The sequence below is a fragment of the Mus pahari genome, chromosome 20 (genome assembly GCF_900095145.1).
Source record: "Mus pahari chromosome 20, PAHARI_EIJ_v1.1, whole genome shotgun sequence".
NCBI classification, from domain to species: domain Eukaryota; kingdom Metazoa; phylum Chordata; class Mammalia; order Rodentia; family Muridae; genus Mus; species Mus pahari.
In genome coordinates, this window is record NC_034609.1 from 19628002 (window position 1) to 19645434 (window position 17433).

Below are 17433 nucleotides of genomic sequence, written 5' to 3' on the forward strand. Positions count from 1 at the left end.
TTTTTTTGTTTTTTGTTTTGTTTTGTTTTGTTTCGTCTTTTTTTGGAAATGAGGCTGGTGTGTCAGAATAGACTGCTGACTTTTGCTAAAACTTGAGCCTGAATTCTCACAGAAAATCAGACCACAATGGAATAGATAGGAAGTCAGATATTCAGAGCTTGTTGACCGAACGGGTTAATTCAACAGTGGTATCCTGTTAAACGCAGGTACGTGTACAACAACTCCGAGCTTCTCATCTCCCATGCATTCCAAAGGGAGAGTCCCCTCAGATCCTGCACTCTGCACTCTGCCACACTGCACAGCGCAGCTCCCTGCACACTAGTACTGGGGAGTTTCGTGCTTTTGACACAGACTTTAGGTCTTTACTCTTCTTTGCCTTTAGAAGGAATGATTAGAATTTCTTTTTATCACACTGTAGTTTCCTTCAAGTTTTTGTTTGGTTGGTTGGTTTTATTGGCAAGCATCAGTGCCGCATTACCGTCGATTCCCCAGGCTTCATCGTGCTGCGGTGAGACCACTGGAAAGCACGGTGTTCTCAGCACAAGGCTGGGACTGCTCCTTCACCACTGGGTCTGCAAGAAAGCACAGGTTCCCACGTGAGCACCAGCACTGAGGCAGTACAGTAAGAACGCCACAGCCAGTCTGCCTTTCTTCTTCTACATGCACGTTTATGTGGGACTCAGGCCACACAAAAACCAGGCATCGAGGCAGGGTCAGGAAATAATTCCTTATTTTTTCTCCCTCAAAGCAGGGTCTAGAACCCATAGTTTCACACATGCTAGGCAATCAATTTACCACTAAGTCACTGCCTCAGCTCCTATTGCATACTAGATTGGGGGAAGAAGTTTTACAAGGAGCTCAAACTAGCCCTGAACTCTTCCCTCTTCTTCACCCTGATCTTCTTGCTCAGCCAGGGTGGCTTCATACCCACTGGGAAATCTTTTTCTAGGTGATTCTTCTACTTCCTTAGAATATAGATCCAGCTGCTGAAAAGCAGAGACCCTAACTTATAACTGTTCACATTTATTCCAGTTTCTTCTTTGAGTACCAACATCATACTCAGCCCCTAAATTCTTTAAAGCACATACAATGATAAGCATGTTATGAAAAGATGAATAAAAGAGCCAGTGGCAGTCTATTGACTTTAAGGAGCAGTGAGATACACAGTTTATTTGGATAATAACCAAATAATGAATTATGTGAAACATTCATCAGGTTGTTTTCGTTATTATTTCTGAGACAGAATCTCACTGTATACCTTATGGGGGGCACACAGCCCCTTTTATAGAGGGCCAGGCCTACCTTGCTGTTGCCAGGTAACTGTGGGGGTAGAGTCCAGACAGAACATCAACACCTTAGATGGCTTCAAATATGCAATCCTCATGCATATGCATGTCCATTTGTTTACACTAGTATTGCTTTCTATTTATTTGGTTTTGTTTGTTTTGAGTCAAGGTTTCTCTGTGTAGCCCTGGCTGTCCTTGAACTCAGAAATCCGCCTGCCTCTGCCTCCCAAGTGCTGGGATCAAAGGCATGCACCACCACTGACTGGCTGGTTTTGTTGTTATTATTGTTGTTGTTTCTTTAAAGCCAGGTATGCTGATGAGAATACCTTTAATCCCAGCAATTAGAAGGCAGAGGCAGGTGGATTTCTGAGTTCGAGGCCAGCCTGGTCTAAAGCATGAGTTCTAGGACAGCCAGTGCTACACACAGAAACCCTGTCTCGAAAAAAACAAAAAACAAAAAACAACCCCCCCTGAAGAGTCTTACTATGTATTTCTGGCTGGCCTCAAGTAGATCTGACTACCTTCTGAGTGGCTGATTTAAAGGTGTGTGCCGGGCTGGTGAGATGGCTCAGTGGGTAAGAGCACCCGACTGCTCTTTGGAAGGTCTGGAGTTCAAATCCCAGCAACCACATGGTGGCTCATAATCATCTGTATCAAGATCTGACGCCCTCTTCTGGTGTGTCTGAAGACAGCTACAGTATACTTACAGATTATAAATAAATCTTAAAAAAAAAAAAAAAAAAAAAAAAAAGGTGTGTGCCACCACTCTGGCTAAACCAGTATCCTTAAAGTGGCCTACCTCACAGGGAAATCAGAAAGCAGACAACTAAATGTTATCTGTCTAAGGCACAAAAGGCTAAAAGAGAAGATCCTTTACACTTTTTGTCACCTTAAACTTCTGCTGTAATCTGAAACCATAGCAATATATTCTTCCTATTAGTTAATACTATTAGGAATTAGTTAAACTCCAGAGGTAAAAAGGAAACGAGCACACAGTGGTCAAACAATACACCCAAACCTTATAGGCCAGAGGTCATCTTGATTCAGAGTGAACTAAGAGTCAAGTCACTACCCAGCTTCACTCCTTCCAGCCTCTCCCAGGATTAGACTAAGCTACCTCTTCAAGCACATGGTCAAGTGGATGTAAAGTTTCTGCACTGTAAGAAGGTACAGAGGAACACACATGCTTAGTGGGAGATGTCAGAGGGCACAGCCCAGCTGTCACACGTGCCTGCTCCCTCACCTCAGAGCCCTCTTATTTACACATTGCTTCCTTTAGAAACACACAGGGGGGTGCTAGCTACTTTTTTAAATGAGAAAATAAAAATCGCCGACTTCTTTTTATACACATTTTATATACATTTTATGCTTGAAAACAAATCTTAGATACCTTCAGTCCACAAGACCAGGGTTATGAGAGTGGGTAGACAGCCTGGCCTCAGAGCTACTACTACTAGTGAATAAGCAAACACCTTTGGGAACTAAGAAAAATCATCTATAAAGTTGCCTCAGTGATCTAGAATAAATAAAACTTGATGCTAGACATCTAGTGTTGTGATTGACCTTGAAGATAAAGAGTGACAATTTTGTCTTTTAATAACTCACAGGGCTGGAGAGTGGTTAATAACTCACAATGGTTAAGAGCACTGACTGTTCTTCCAGAAGTCCTAAGCTCAATTCCCAGCAAGAACATGGCTTACAACCATCTGTAATGGTATCTGACACCCTCTTCTGGTGTGTCTGAAGACAGTTACAGTGTACGCTTATATCCATAATGTAAATAAATAATACTTTAAAAGAAAAACGAAAACAAAAAACTCACAGAAGTATGGGTGCTCCATGGCCTCTTTGGCGGTCAATCTCTGTTGATGGTCGTACCGCAGGAGCTTGTCAAGAAGATCTAGGGCCTCGGGGCTGACAAGGTGTCTGTTCTCACTATGGATAAAGTTTTCCCAGCGCTTCCGTGAATGTCTAAGGGAAACAGTGAGCCATTACTATTCTGAGACTAAACAACATGAAAAATTCTCCTCTACAAAAATTCTCTGTTGACCCAACATCAACGACGCCTTAGAATGGTGCACTGTGTGAAGCGGCAGAAGCTCATTCTTACTGGTACCCACTTCATATAGCAGCACCTCCACAACCTGTCACACCCAGGTATAACCATGGTGTACTGACACAGAACTGCTCAATCATTGGACAAACAGAATCTGTTTAAAACTTCTCCATCTGAGCTGGGCGTGGTGGCACACACCTTTAATCCCAGCACTTGGGAGGCAGAGGCAGGCGGATTTCTGAGTTCGAGGCCAGCCTGGTCTACAGAGTGAGTTCCAGGACAGCCAGGGCTACACAGAGAAACCCTGTCTCGAAAAAACCAAAAAACCAAAACCAAAACCAAAACCACCTTCTCCACCTGAGTGAGAATCGGTTCAATCTTCCTGGGTTACTCTTACGGCCCAGTCTTTTCAACAACTCTGAGTACAGCCTGGTAGTGACTACGCATGATGCTTAGGTAGATTTAGAGAGCTGGCTTTAGAAACAAATGGTTTCATATGACAATGTGTGAAGACCACCAGCCAAACATTTCCTTTTAGCATACTGAAGTGAAGACTGAAGCTGGGCATGGTGGTATACATCTATAATCCTAGCATTCAGGTTGAGGCCAGCAAGGGCTATGCAGCAAGACCATGTCAAACAAAGGAACAAACAAATCTCTAAACCATACAAATCTACACTGTACCTGAAAATTCAGTATGCCTTAATATTTATTGTAAAACTTACTTCAGAAAATAAGCTATTCATTTATTTAAAGAAACATAGTTTTCCAGGATTTGTCATCCAAATAGGTAGGTATATTTAGGGCTGGGGAGATGGCTCTGTGGTTTTAAGAGCACAGACTGCTCTTCCAGAGATTCTGATTTCAATTTCTGTCAACCACATGGTGGCTCTTAACCATCTCTAACTCCAGTTTCAAAGGACCCCTATTCTGACTCTGCAGACACCAATACATACATGGTACACATGCATGTACACAGATAAAAACATGCTTACATATAAACCAGAAATTAAGTTAAATATTAAGTACATGCTTTAATCAAATAAACACTTTCCCCCTGTAACATGATTTTGTCTGCTTCCATGGGATCTCATGATTGCCAGGCTGGATTCAAACTCAATGATCCTCCTGCCTTAGCCTCCCTGGTGATATGATTAGAGACATCCATGTCCACACATGGCTTATTTTCCATTTTCTATTGATAAGTAGGAGTTTTAGCATTTAGGAGGCTAAAGCAGGTAGATCTCTGTGAGTTGAAGACCAGCTCTGGTCTACATAGCAAGTGAGACCTTGCTTCAGCCAGCAAGCCAGTCAACCAACCAACCAACAAACCAACATCAATATTGGTGTTAGAAAAGGGAAAGAAACTGGATTTTGTCTAACCTTCCAACTTCTGAAACAGAGCAAGGTGCACCCTTCCTTCCTCCCCATCCCAACCTCCTTCTCTTTCTTTACTTACTGTCCCAGGATATCATTGAAGTGTGGATCTAGGTCTATGTGGTACTTCTTCAGATACCCATATAGTTCATCTGTCCCCAGAACCTTGGCAATTCGAACAAGCTGAAACACAAAACAAACTGACCAAATCACCAAGCACAGAGCTTCCCATGCGTCTTAGAGAACACTGAGCCAGGCCTGGGAATCAGGAGGTTCCATGTCACTCAGATCTCTAGGAACTTAACAGAGACCTGAGCCTAGGGTAAACAAAGACTTAAGGACACAAGTCTCACACGAATCCAAGTTTCTAAACTGCTTTTAAAGGGGTAACGTAATTTAGATGCTAATATCTTTGAGGACATTGTGATCTAATGTCAAGAATCTGATTTTGTTAGACAAAGAGGTATTGTGGGTTGTCAGAGGGATAGGTTATCAAATTTACTCTTAAACAAAATATTACATAGCCATATCTTACATTGGCAGAAATTTTTATAATTAATGCAACTTAAAGTTAAAATTTTACATTGATATACAATTTATAGAATGATACAGATTTAAATTTCTTCATACAAGGATTAAAATTATTATTGTTACTCTTTGACAGGCATTGTGCCTGTACAACTCTTCTAAGAATACAAGGCTTGGACCCAGTCCATCTAATAACTCCTGTTAAAAACTGTTTAGGGGTTGGAGATGGCTCAGTGGTTAAGAGCACTGACTGCTCCTCCAAAGGTCCTGAGCTCAAATCCCAGCAACCACATGATGGCTCATAACCATCTGTAATGAGATCTGACGGCCTCTTCTGGAGTGTCTGAAGACAGCTACAGTGTACTTAGATATAATTAATAAGTAAATAAATCTTTTAAAACAAACAAACAAACAAACAAACAAACACTGTTTAGAATGATTAAGTAACACAAGTCAAGGGCCAGATTATATTATATTCTGATTTAATTATAATAAAGTGTTTTTAATTTACTCAAATAGAAATGACTAAGAATAGTTAAGGTATAACAGTTCAGATATCCTTTAAATAGATAGTCTTTTATTAAGAAGATTTATTTATTTATTATATGTAAGTACACTGTAGTTGTCTCCCCCCCCCCCCCCCCCCCCCCGAGACAGAGTTTCTCTGTGTAGCCCTGGCTGTCCTGGAACTCGCTTTGTAGACGAGGCCCAGAAATCCGCCTGCCTCTGCCTCCCAAGTGCTGGGATTAAAGGCGTGTGCCACCACGCCCGGCTCACTGTAGCTGTCTTAAGACACTCAAGAAGAGGGGAGTCAGATTTTGTTATGGATGGTTATGAGCTACCATGTGGTTGCTGGAATTTGAACTCAGGACCTTCAGAAGAGCAGTCAGTGCTCTTAACCACTGAGCCATCTCACCAGCCCCGGACATATACTCTTCTGTGGACAGAAGTCCACAGAATACAACATTTATGGCCATTTCATTATTAAAGATCAATTGACTAGAAACAAGCCTGCTCCTGACTACACCCCTTTCTTGGTTCAAAGAAAAAAAAATTAAATATCAATAGGGTTAGGGTTAGAGTTAGGGTTCCAGTCGTGGAGAGATAAGCACTACACAAAAATTGCCTCAATTCATCTATAGACAAAAATACTGTCCAGGAAAAGGTCATACTATGCGAAATAGTTGACCGATAGCTCTGCCAAGCAAGATGGTAAGCAGTCCTTCAAAATTCTGCTTTACAAAAGTCTGCCAGATGATCCTGGGCCAGAAGGCTGAAGACTGAAGCGCCAACATTTTGAGGAATTAGGGACTGTCCAGGTAGTCAGCTGTCTCTACAAAACGGTTAAATTTTGGAAGCTATGTCTTGTGCTTCCTATATTTTCAGGTAATATTTAAGTCATTTTTGGATTTCTGATGGGGTTGAAGACTAGTTTCATAGCAGTCAAGCTGTTTAATATTAAGAGAGATGATATAGATTTGAGAGAATCATTTTCAAATGATGGTAAGTAATATAAGCTAAACCCAGAATATAATCCAGATATAAAATTGTAAGTTTTTAAAGTTAGGATAGATGGTAGAGTGCTTTATCTAAATTGACAATATGACAGACTGGGTGCTAAGTATATGTTATACTTTCTAAATTGCGTAATAGTTGTGCTCAATTTATATCTGAGGGGGAAAAAAAAGGAGAGTCTTTTAATTGTACAAAAAGGGGGAAACACCGTGGGTTGCCCTGGTGCTGTTTGTATTCTGATGCTAATTCTGCTTCCTCAAGAGGGGCTGCACCAATGAGGAGTGGATCACCTGGGGGATTTCATGTGAAATTTCTCCCCATTTTAACTGGTCAAATAACGGCTAGAGCCTGTGATTGGGCCGTGGAAGGGAAAGGTGGGGCCGGAGGTTTTAGAGAGGAGGAAGAGAGGAAGGAGGAAAGAAAGACAGAGGAAGAGGAGGTGGAAGATGGAGCAGTACCATGTGGCCTGGAGAAGCCACAAGTAACAAGGGATCTCATAGATGGGGAATAGGGTAGTGTGTGGGAAATCTGCCCAATCTAGGTGTGCAGCTTGTAAATACTGTAACTGAGTTGTGTGTTTTTTTGCTTGGATGTATTGGGGTTGGAGATTTACTGCAACAAAGAGATACCATATTTCTTAGACCCATCTTGAAGGTTCAGCATAGACAGCAAATGTCTGCTTGCTTTGGGATCTTGTAACACAGACACAATTCTGAACAACTCATCAGCTTACATGGTAGCCCATATATAGTGAGTGACATTCATGGCTCATATGTTCTATCTCTATCATTTGTAACATAACAGTGACCAAATCTGCTCACCTGGTCATAGTTGTCCTGCCCGTGAAAGAATGGCTCCTTTCGGAATATCATGCTTGCTAACATGCAGCCCAGGCTCCACATATCCAAGCTGTAATCATACATCTGAAAGCAGTAAGGACGGTCATTAGTCAAGGGTGGCTAGAAGCCCTTTGTATTGATGGAGTTTCTAGTACTCATCTGACTCCTGAAGATTAGCCCATATTTCTGAGGCATTAGGGCCTTATACTATACTCCATTCTTAGCCTTTCTGCAGTTATAACTAAAGTCACTCTTCCCTTAAAAAAAAAAAAAAAAGGCAGCAAGAAGCTCAGCTGGTAGGAAATGTCCAAGGCTGCCAAGCCCAACAACCTAATCCTTAGGCCAAGAACCAACATGATGGAGAGAACAAACTCCTCCTGCAAGCTGTCTAACCCTCACATGTGGGCTGTGGTACAAGTAAGCTTATAGATACATCATGAAAAAGAATTTAATGTAGCTGAGAAAAAGCTTTATAGAGTAGAATAATAACTGGGTTTTATGAATCCATCAACTACATAGCAAACCAGGAAAATCCCTAAGAAAATATAAAATTAATGCAGAGCAGCTTCACTGACACGTTCACCTGATAGTCCACAAGGAGCTCTGGTCCCTTGAAGTACCTCGAGGCCACTCGAACATTGTACTCCTGAGCAGGATGATAGAACTCTGCCAGACCCCAATCAATCAGTCGGAGCTGTAAGAAAGACAAGACAGAACAGACCATGAAAGATGCCCTTGGACATGTCCATGCCTGTGGCGAGGCCATAGAACGTATCTACAACAGGTACTTGACCACATACAGTGTGAGTGTACCCATGTAAGACTACACTTCAAGAACCGCAGATGAAATTATTTCTGGAGCAGAGTACTTGGAATGTTTCCGAGTTTTTCCTTTTAATTTACCCTGGTCTTTTTTTCTCTCCAGATCATCAGAGCTCAACCTTGTTTCTGCCTCCATGCTACTTACATATGGAACACATTCCCATCACTCATGACTCTTAACATGAGCTCCAAGCAATACTGAAGGACATGCATGGCTCCCTCCAGGCAGAAGCATTGCACACTGCTCTAACTAGTTATTAAGCTAACACTGGCTGTGACAGCCAGAGTTGGAGGGACCCAAGTGTACTTCTTAGGGCTAGTTGAACTGGAATGATCATGAAGAAGTGAAGTAGAAACCACTGTTGTAGTTTCTTCCGAAGGCCCTTTGAACACTAGAACTAAACCAGAGACTATAGCATGGTTACCATGGACTTTCCTGGTAGGAACTAATACAGGAGACTAGAGAAGTCACAGTAATGCAGTCTACAAAAGGAATCAACATGGTCTATAGACAGCGCAGACACAGCATCGTGTCTACTGATACCACAATGCTATCTGACAATGTTTAGATCTTCCCTAAGCCTTCAGCAAAGGTTTGGTGCTGCCTGGCTGGATTGGTACCTTTTTTTGTTGGTGATCTATCATGACATTGTGAGGTTTCACATCCCTGTGCATGATTCCCTTGCTGTGGCAGTAATCCAGAGCCTAGTAGGTAAGAAAGCACAGAGAAAAGTAAGCAAACCCTTTATCGCCCCCAATGCAAACACATTCTTATTATTTGTGACACTTTAACTTGAACAGTCTCAAAAGGACAGCTTACTGCCTTTGAGAGAGAGAAAAAAAAAGCTCTCTATGGACACTGCAGCCGGCAGCCGGCAGAAAGGGGCTCTCAATGGTCATGCTGAAGGCTGCTTTACAAGGAGGGAATGAGACCCAGCGTGTGGAACCTAAAGAATGACCCTCTAGCATATCTTCTAACAAGACAGTCGTAAGCATGAGTTTTCTAGACTAAGAAACATTTACATTTTATTTAAATATAAAATCTGAGCCACTTAGCTTTTAAAAATCAACATTATAATTCTGAGAGAAAATTATTTTCTGTAATAGAATCAATATAAGAGGCTTGTATGTGTTGAAAGCCTGTGATCTTTAGTAAGTTGAAAACCCTGTAACCATTGCTACCACACTTTAAACTCTCAGGATTGAATTCCCACACCAAGTGACTTCCAGCCACTGCTGGATCTGATCTGATTTAGAGATTTTTTTTTTTTTTCCAGCTAGACATTCCTAACGGCATGGTCCTTTGTCTCCTTTCTTGCACTGTGTTTTTGAGATTGAGTAATTGTATGAACTTATTAGTTTGTTGCACTGGGGTTGAGAACATGCTGCATTGAATAACCATGTGGAAGACTTTTGTGAGATATGCATCTATTTATCTTGGGTAGATTTTTAGGAGAAGTTCCTTGCTGTATAAGAACTTTACACTTTCTAAGGAACTGCCTGTTTTCTCAAGCCTAACACAGGATGGTTCCAGCTTTTTATACACTGGCCACACCCGTCACACCCTTTTTAAAATAACAGCTATTCAGGTGGGATAAAGTAGTACCTTAATGTGTTTTTGATTTGTATTTCTTTATTAGTGCTGAAGCAAACTTGTCACCTCCTTATTGGTCAGTCTATATTTATGCTGCCTTTGAAGAAATGTTTATTTAAATCTTTTATCTTTAAATTTGTATTAATACGCCTTTTCCCTCTTTAATGTTACACAGCTCAGTCAGGTTACTCTCTATTCTTTCTGTACCCAGCCTGGCCTCAGAGTCAATGTGCTCCTGGCTCCAGACACCTGAATGTTGGGATTACAGGCATGCTCACCACATCCAGCTTTTTTCTCATCACACACGAAGGCATGCGGACATCTTTGTGAACCCCAAAGTTAGAACCTCTGGCTTAAGCTGGGCAGTGGTGGCGCATGCCTTTAATCCCAGCACTTGGGAGGCAGAGACAGGTGGATTTCTGAGTTCGAGGCCAGCCTGGTCTACAAAGTGAGTTCCAGGATAGCCAGGGCTACACAGAGAAACCCTGTCTCAAAAACCAAAACCAAAAAGAAGCTTTGACTTAAAAAGCACTGGAAAGCTTCAAGAAGCCAGCTTTGTCATGTGGGGGCCTATCCTGATTACAGAGGTCAGCAGAAGACCTGACACCTACCTACTAGTGTCAGTTGAGCCCCTCCAGCTATAACCAAAAGTTACTCTAGATAACAAGTACCTCTTGGCTGGGAAACAGCAACAGACTGAAAAGGACACCATCCCAGGCAGCTTTATGCCAGAGAGGAGCATCAGCCTGATGCCAACAATATGCTCCCCTGATCTATAGCAACAACAAAGTTGATGCTTTTAGTCTGAATTTGGAGAATGGGCAATACAGAACCTGGGTGACATAATCTCCAAAGAAAGAAATACTACTGAAAGTAAGGAGTCCAGGATCACTTTCTGGACATCTGTAATTACTCTACCGCTTCTGCAGCAAACAATCTATAGTTACAGCTTGTCACCAGCTCTGTAAGGCCACTAAGTACCTAGTATATGACCAGTGTCCTACAGATAACAGAACTCTTAGTTTTGATTAATTTAAATAGTTACCATAGATTTAAGGACATCAGACTGGAGGCTTTACAATGAAATACCATGGAAACTTAAGATTGATTTACTTTACCTATGTTATATTTCCATTTTTTTGTTTTGCTTTACAATAGATGTGGCAAGATTGCAATGAGCTCTTGTGCCTCCTTTTAACTGGTATTTGTTTACCCAGAATTTCATAGTTCTCACTCAAATCCATCTCTGCCGTTGTGTTATGAAACTAGGGTCCGTGAGGGCACACACCCTAAATCTGAATCCAATCACATAAAGCCTGGAGGGTAGAGGTAGTCACTGAGCAGTCACCCAATAGCCTTTAGCCTCAGTTTTTTCTACATTTTCTTTCTTTGTTTCTCCTCTCCTCTCCCTTCCCTCCCCCCTCTCTTTTTTTTTTTTCCGAGACAGGGTTTTTCTGTGTAGCCCTGGCTGTCCTGGAACTCACTCTGTAGACCAGGCTGGCCTTGAACTCAAAAATCCACCTGCCTCTGCCTCCCAAGTGCTGGGATTAGAGGCATGCACCACCACTGCCCGGCTTCTTCTACATTTTTAGCAAGGTTAAATACTTCCTGTTTTCTAAGAGAAAATGTTGATTTTTTTTCCATTTATTTAGTCTCGGTCAAAGATCTAATTCTGACAATACCTGGGATATGAAAAATATAGGGTCGAACCAAGGGCTGAGCCAAAGGGGGGGAAAAAAAAAGCATCGAGTAGTTTTTGGTAGGTAGGGTACAGTGGCCAGATATACCGTGGGTTCCTAACATGCTTATACATTCCCTGAGGGGTACTCCAGTTTTAATATTTGCTACAGCTTCTGCTCAGACATTGGGATTCTTTGCCTTATCAACAGAAATAGATTACTGCCATCATTGGACAGCAGCATGGCCACCAGCATCGAGCACTGATGTGCTAGGTTTTGTCTTCATCCAGCTCGTGCTAGCTAAAAACTCCCAAGACTCGAAAAGTGACTTAAATGAGCTATTGAGAGAAAAGGACAGTGGTTCTCATAGTGCTCGCATGGGGATTGCTGGGAAGACCTCTAGGAAAGGGACAGCTTGATGTTTACAGCACGGCAAACCTCTTCCCACTGCACACTTCCACGGGAAAGGAAGGCCAGCTCAAGCAGTCTATCCTTCCTATCAAAGCTCAACAGACACTAGCGAATTCTAAGCCCAGCATTCTGGCTCTCAGATCACTCAAGAACTAAGGAAAACATTCATTTCAGGAAGCCAGATCTGCAAACTTCCACTCCCCAAGTCCAGCCCTGCTTCAACCTGGTATTTTGCTTGAACAATGTTTTCCAGTTCCCATACAAACCCCATCTTGGCAATTTTCTTAATTGAGGTTCACAAGCATTGAACTCAAGAGATTTGCCTACCTCTCTACCTCACAAGTGCTGGGATTAAAGTTATGTGCCACCATGTTGGTCAATTCTGTATTTATGATGCACTTCTGGGGGGAGTACACAGTTGTTACTAAGTTCTTAGTGATTCATTACCCTAAAAGGTACATAGGGACGGTTCACAGTGCTTTACTGCAGTGTTCATCCAGACAAATGAAAACATGTGTTCGCTGATTAATAATGCTTCCACTTTTTAGTACTTGGTATTTGTAAGTCACTTAGAAGGTTCACCCATCACTTCTCCCTTGCTCAAACTAGCCAGTACAGGTGAGGTGCAGATATTCTCATACAAGAAAGGGATGTTAAAAGACAGTTTGAAAAACTAAAAAGATGGCTGCAAATGTCTGCCAATTATGTATACATCCCTTTTCATGACTTTCCCATCAAGAAATAGTAACTGCCAGGTGGTGGCAATTGGATTTGATCCCAAGCACTCAGGAGGTGGAGGCAGGCAGATCTCTGAGTTTGAGGATCCCCTGAAACCTGGTCTACAGAGGGAGTTCCACGAGAGAAACCCTGCCTTGAAAAAAACTAAGAAACCAACCGCACCCGACCCCCCAAAAACCCAACCAACCAACAAACATTTTGTACCAGCCAATTCAACAAACATATTGATGTTGAGGGCCCAACTACAGGGCTGACCTTGGCAGGCTGCACGCTGAGGTTCCCATTCTTTTATTGTTACTTGGAAGATAGGACCTCAACTATTCCAGCAACCCCAGCCCACATCACACAGGCACACGAATGAACCCAACCCAGACTATCTCATCTCAGTCAGGCAGACCTGACTCTAAAAAAAAAAAAAAAAAAAGTTACCAGGCCAACTCATCAAATTATAAGCAATGAAAGGGCATTAAAAAAAAAAAAAGGTCTTTAAGTCTGAGGTCACTTGTCATAGAGGAAACTAGGATTAATTAACTGGCAAAGAAAAAAAACTCCAACTACCAATAAGAGCCATACACAAGGAGTTGTGAACTTTGTATAATGGCCCTGCACTCCTTGTTTGGCCAAATTTCCAAGTTTCATTGAAAATCTGTGAGGTCTCACAACAGGATTTTCATCAGAACTTAAGTCTCACTAAGTACTCTATTAAGAAATAGTCTGCTTGAATTCTCTATATTTTTAACATCCTCTCAAAAATACAAGCCTGAGGGGAGAAAAATGCACCATCACCAAATGCCACTTACTTTAAGTAGTTCATACATATAAAACCGGATATCAAAGTCAGTCAGGATCTGGTAGAGTTGCTGAAAGCAGAAAGCAGAAAGTTAATTTAGTCTGACTGTATTCTGATATTCTACACATTGGCCTCCCCTGCAAACTTAGCACTTACATTATGGAAACCCAGGAGTTCACTGCCTGGAATAGCAAAGGTACGGAGTCCCACACTTCTACCTTCAGTAGAGATGGGGAAAGGAAGGAGTTCTGGACAGGAAACACTTCCATTTCAATAGCCAGGGCCACAGTGCTGTGAGGTCTGTTGTTGAGCTGTACACATGTTCTACTGCACAGCAAGCTGAGCCCACCCCACACACAACACACCCGGAGAACTACTCCAGGGAATTTGGTGTAGTGTTAGGGGAATAAAACATTTCGTAAAAGAAACAAGAAAAGTGAGACTTTTGGAGATGGCAAGGGACTTTCCAAAAATCTAGGCTATGTTCTCCAAACAATTCCAGGTTGGAAAAAAAAAAAAAAGATCACAGGCAATACCTGATTTAAATAAAAAAAAAAAAACAAAAAACAAAAAAAACCGATCACAGGCAATACCTGATTTAAATAAAAAAAAAAAAAAAAAAGGTCACAGGCAATACCTGATTTAAATAAAAAAAAAATGATCACAGGCAATACCTGATTTAAATAAAAAAACGGTTTATAAAATAGGGCATTTAAAAATAAAGACAGCACTGTCAAACATGACCACAAGGTAACAGTCATGAAACCTTTTATTACTGATACTCCAGAGAGCCACCTCATGGCATCTGAAATAAATTTCAATTTCTTAGGGAAGAGTACCAGGGTCATTTAAGTACCCCAAGCCGCCTCTGATGCCAAGTAAGTCTCCTTTCCTGTCAATCTAGGTAGCACTTTCTACAAATAAAGTTAGTTGGAATGGCTTTAAACTTTTACTCTTAGAAGAAAAACTCACACACCATGTTCCCTTCAAGGAGTGTATATCCATTCTGTAATGGATATACACTATGATTCTATAAAGAGGAAAATAAAACTGCTTATTGGCAAAAATTACAATGAAACTAATAAAAAGTGTTCTCTAAGCACAGGTGTAGAAGAGGAGGCCACCCCCAACCCCTTTGGCCTTTAGCAAAAAAGAATAACTTAGTAGGAATGTGTAGCTCTATTTGCCTCAGACAGCTGCTGGCCCAGGCCCACAAACTGCTGTGTTGCTAGGGGCTCAACCCTGGGCCGCCCTTGAGAGTTGAGCTGTACTCAGGCATACTCACTCACCATTTCTGCCAGGGACTTTCAGCTTCCTAATGACCAAACCCAAGGGCTCTGCCTTCCCAGCCTTGTGCTTGAAAGCAGGCTTCTTATCTACTACTTGATCATAACTTGCAATGGGATGTACCAACTTGGGTGAGACAGATCAACTGCACAGGCTGTGCTAAACTGAACCACGAGGTCAATAAATAGCCCAGAAAAGAGAAAAGACCAAATTCACAAACTCTCAAGAGTGCTAGGATTTTTATTTCCAGAAAAACCAATGGGCTATTTTATTTGAACCTTTAATCTATAAAAGGCTTTTCTTCTCATATCATGATGTACTATCTACATCAATCATAGTATAAAGGGCCTATGGCATAAAACAATGTCCTTGGGCTGTCAACAAAGTATTTCTGATTATTCAAACCAGTACCACTTTTACTGAATATGAAAGACATTACCTACACAACAGTGCTTGGATTTATTTCATTACAAAGACCTGAATGGCTAGCCACCACTCATCGTGACCTCCTTAGAGTTCTTGGTGGAAGAAGTTTAAGCTCCATCTGACCAAGTAACTGCCTGGGCTTCTAATTAAGGCCTCTCCTGGGCATCCTGGCTTCCTTTAATAGTTGTTGCTACAATCCCCACTGTGGCCCAAGGAACCACCCTCTCTGAAGACACCAACATGTATCTGCTCTCCATCATCCCTTCCAGTGCTTCTCTTCCAAACCATCCTATCAGCTTTCTACAGAGAATCAGGAGTCTCCCTTCTCTGAATCTTAGGCCATGCCATGATCTCTCTGAGGCAATGGTTCTCAACCTTTCTGGTTAGCACTGCAGCCCTTTAATACAGTTCCTCATGTTGTGATAACCCCAACCATAAAATTACTTTCTTTCTACTTCCTAACTACTTATGCTACTGTTATAAATTGTAACATAAATCTGATATGCAATGCCCAAATGGGTTGCAATACATAGCACAGTGAGATCCTCAGTGGCCCTAGAATTAGCACCAGGTACTGGCAGCAATCTGGAGTTCTAGAAGTAAACCCTCACTGCTGTGAACATAAACCTGTCTCCTGTTAGAGCCATGTTCACGTTGCCTGAGTGGCTGGCTATACACATCAAGGAAACAGGTGCCCTCGGCTGATGGTGGCACTACTGTGGTGATTCAGGATCTCTGAACTCTCCCCACTTTCCCAAATATAATACGTCATGGTCCCATTGCACAGCTGTAACCTACACCCATTTTCTCTATCAAACCCTCAAGCCAAGTTCTCATACAGCAGGACATATAGCAGGGCTAGCTCCTCCACATTTGCTTTTATAATGCTTGCCAGTTAGTGGAACAAAACAGATCCTATCTTTCAAGGCCCAACAGAGTCCATGGGCAATTAGAAAGAAAAACTTTGTAAGAACCACACTTTCCCTCCAGCTATGTGGAGAATATTATTAACCAAGCAACTGCAGAATGCTGGCAGGAAGTAAACAGTTTGCACATTTGCATAAGAGACTTATCAGAAACACACCAAGCCTATGCTTCCCAGAAGATTATGAGCTCACAAGCAAAGGCACTTGCCACACTCAATGTTAAGTGTGTGATTCCCTAGGACCCATATGGACAACAATGGCCAGTCCAATTACCACACACATTATGACACATGTATATGCATGTACACACACATGCATACACACTAAATGTAATAAAGTGAAAGTAGTAAGGAACAAACCTCTTTCCCATTCCAGTTTGGCTGCAAAGCTTCACCCACACCCATGTTTCTCTGAAATCAGTTCTACTACAGCCTGGTTGAATATATCTTGGGCTTTTAAAATAAACCCTACATTTGAACAAGAGAATGGAAGACACTGCAATTTGATAACCAGGCCTGAGGTCTCCTATACAAAATCACAAGACGCCCAAGGAATGGCCACACTGGGCTTCAATCCTATACATGAATGCAGATGGTTGTGAGCTACCATGTAATTGCTGGGAATTGAACTCAGGACCTCTGGAAGAGCAGACAGTGCTCTTAACCACTTAACCATCTCTCCAGTCCTTAAAACATTCTTACTTAACATGCAGAAAACTGACATGTCTCAACAGATACCTTGTTCTGAGACATGATCTTCCTATGCAGTTCAAGGTGAGCTAGAATTTGCTATGTAGCCCAGGTTGGCCTTCAACTTAGAATTCTTCTATCTCAGTCTCCCAAGCACTTGGATTAGAGGTGTGTGCCATTATATCCAACTCTTAAGAACTTTCAAGTTGAGGTGTATGCTGTTACGTGGTCACTCTTAACTCTTACAGATGACTCTGCCATTTAAGGGCTACTATGTTTCTTTTACTGTTTAACTTTCACATAGAGGAAATAGCTGGTGGTTTTAAAGGAGGAACTAACCCAACTAGTACCTCTACCATGAAATCAAATACCAGTGAAAAGTGATTATGGTCACAGAGAACTAACCATCACGGTTAAAACATGGCCCACATTAGATTCAGTGCACACCAACAGGTTCCCAATAGCCAGCA

General features: G+C 41.8%; 1 protein-coding gene across 1 annotated transcript in view; it reads right to left on the minus strand.

Annotated features, from left to right (window-relative positions):
- The window catches only part of Csnk2a2 (casein kinase 2 alpha 2), a 41798-nt gene that overhangs the window by 4911 nt on the left and 19454 nt on the right, over positions 1-17433 (minus strand). The window contains exons 5-11 of the mRNA XM_021220114.1: positions 13646-13705; positions 9045-9128; positions 8185-8295; positions 7584-7685; positions 4802-4902; positions 3109-3257; positions 479-572 (exon numbers count right to left, since the gene is read on the minus strand). Coding sequence (XP_021075773.1) covers positions 496-572; positions 3109-3257; positions 4802-4902; positions 7584-7685; positions 8185-8295; positions 9045-9128; positions 13646-13705 — 684 coding nt within the window. The 3' untranslated portion in view covers positions 479-495. The remainder of the gene's footprint in view (positions 1-478; positions 573-3108; positions 3258-4801; positions 4903-7583; positions 7686-8184; positions 8296-9044; positions 9129-13645; positions 13706-17433) is intronic.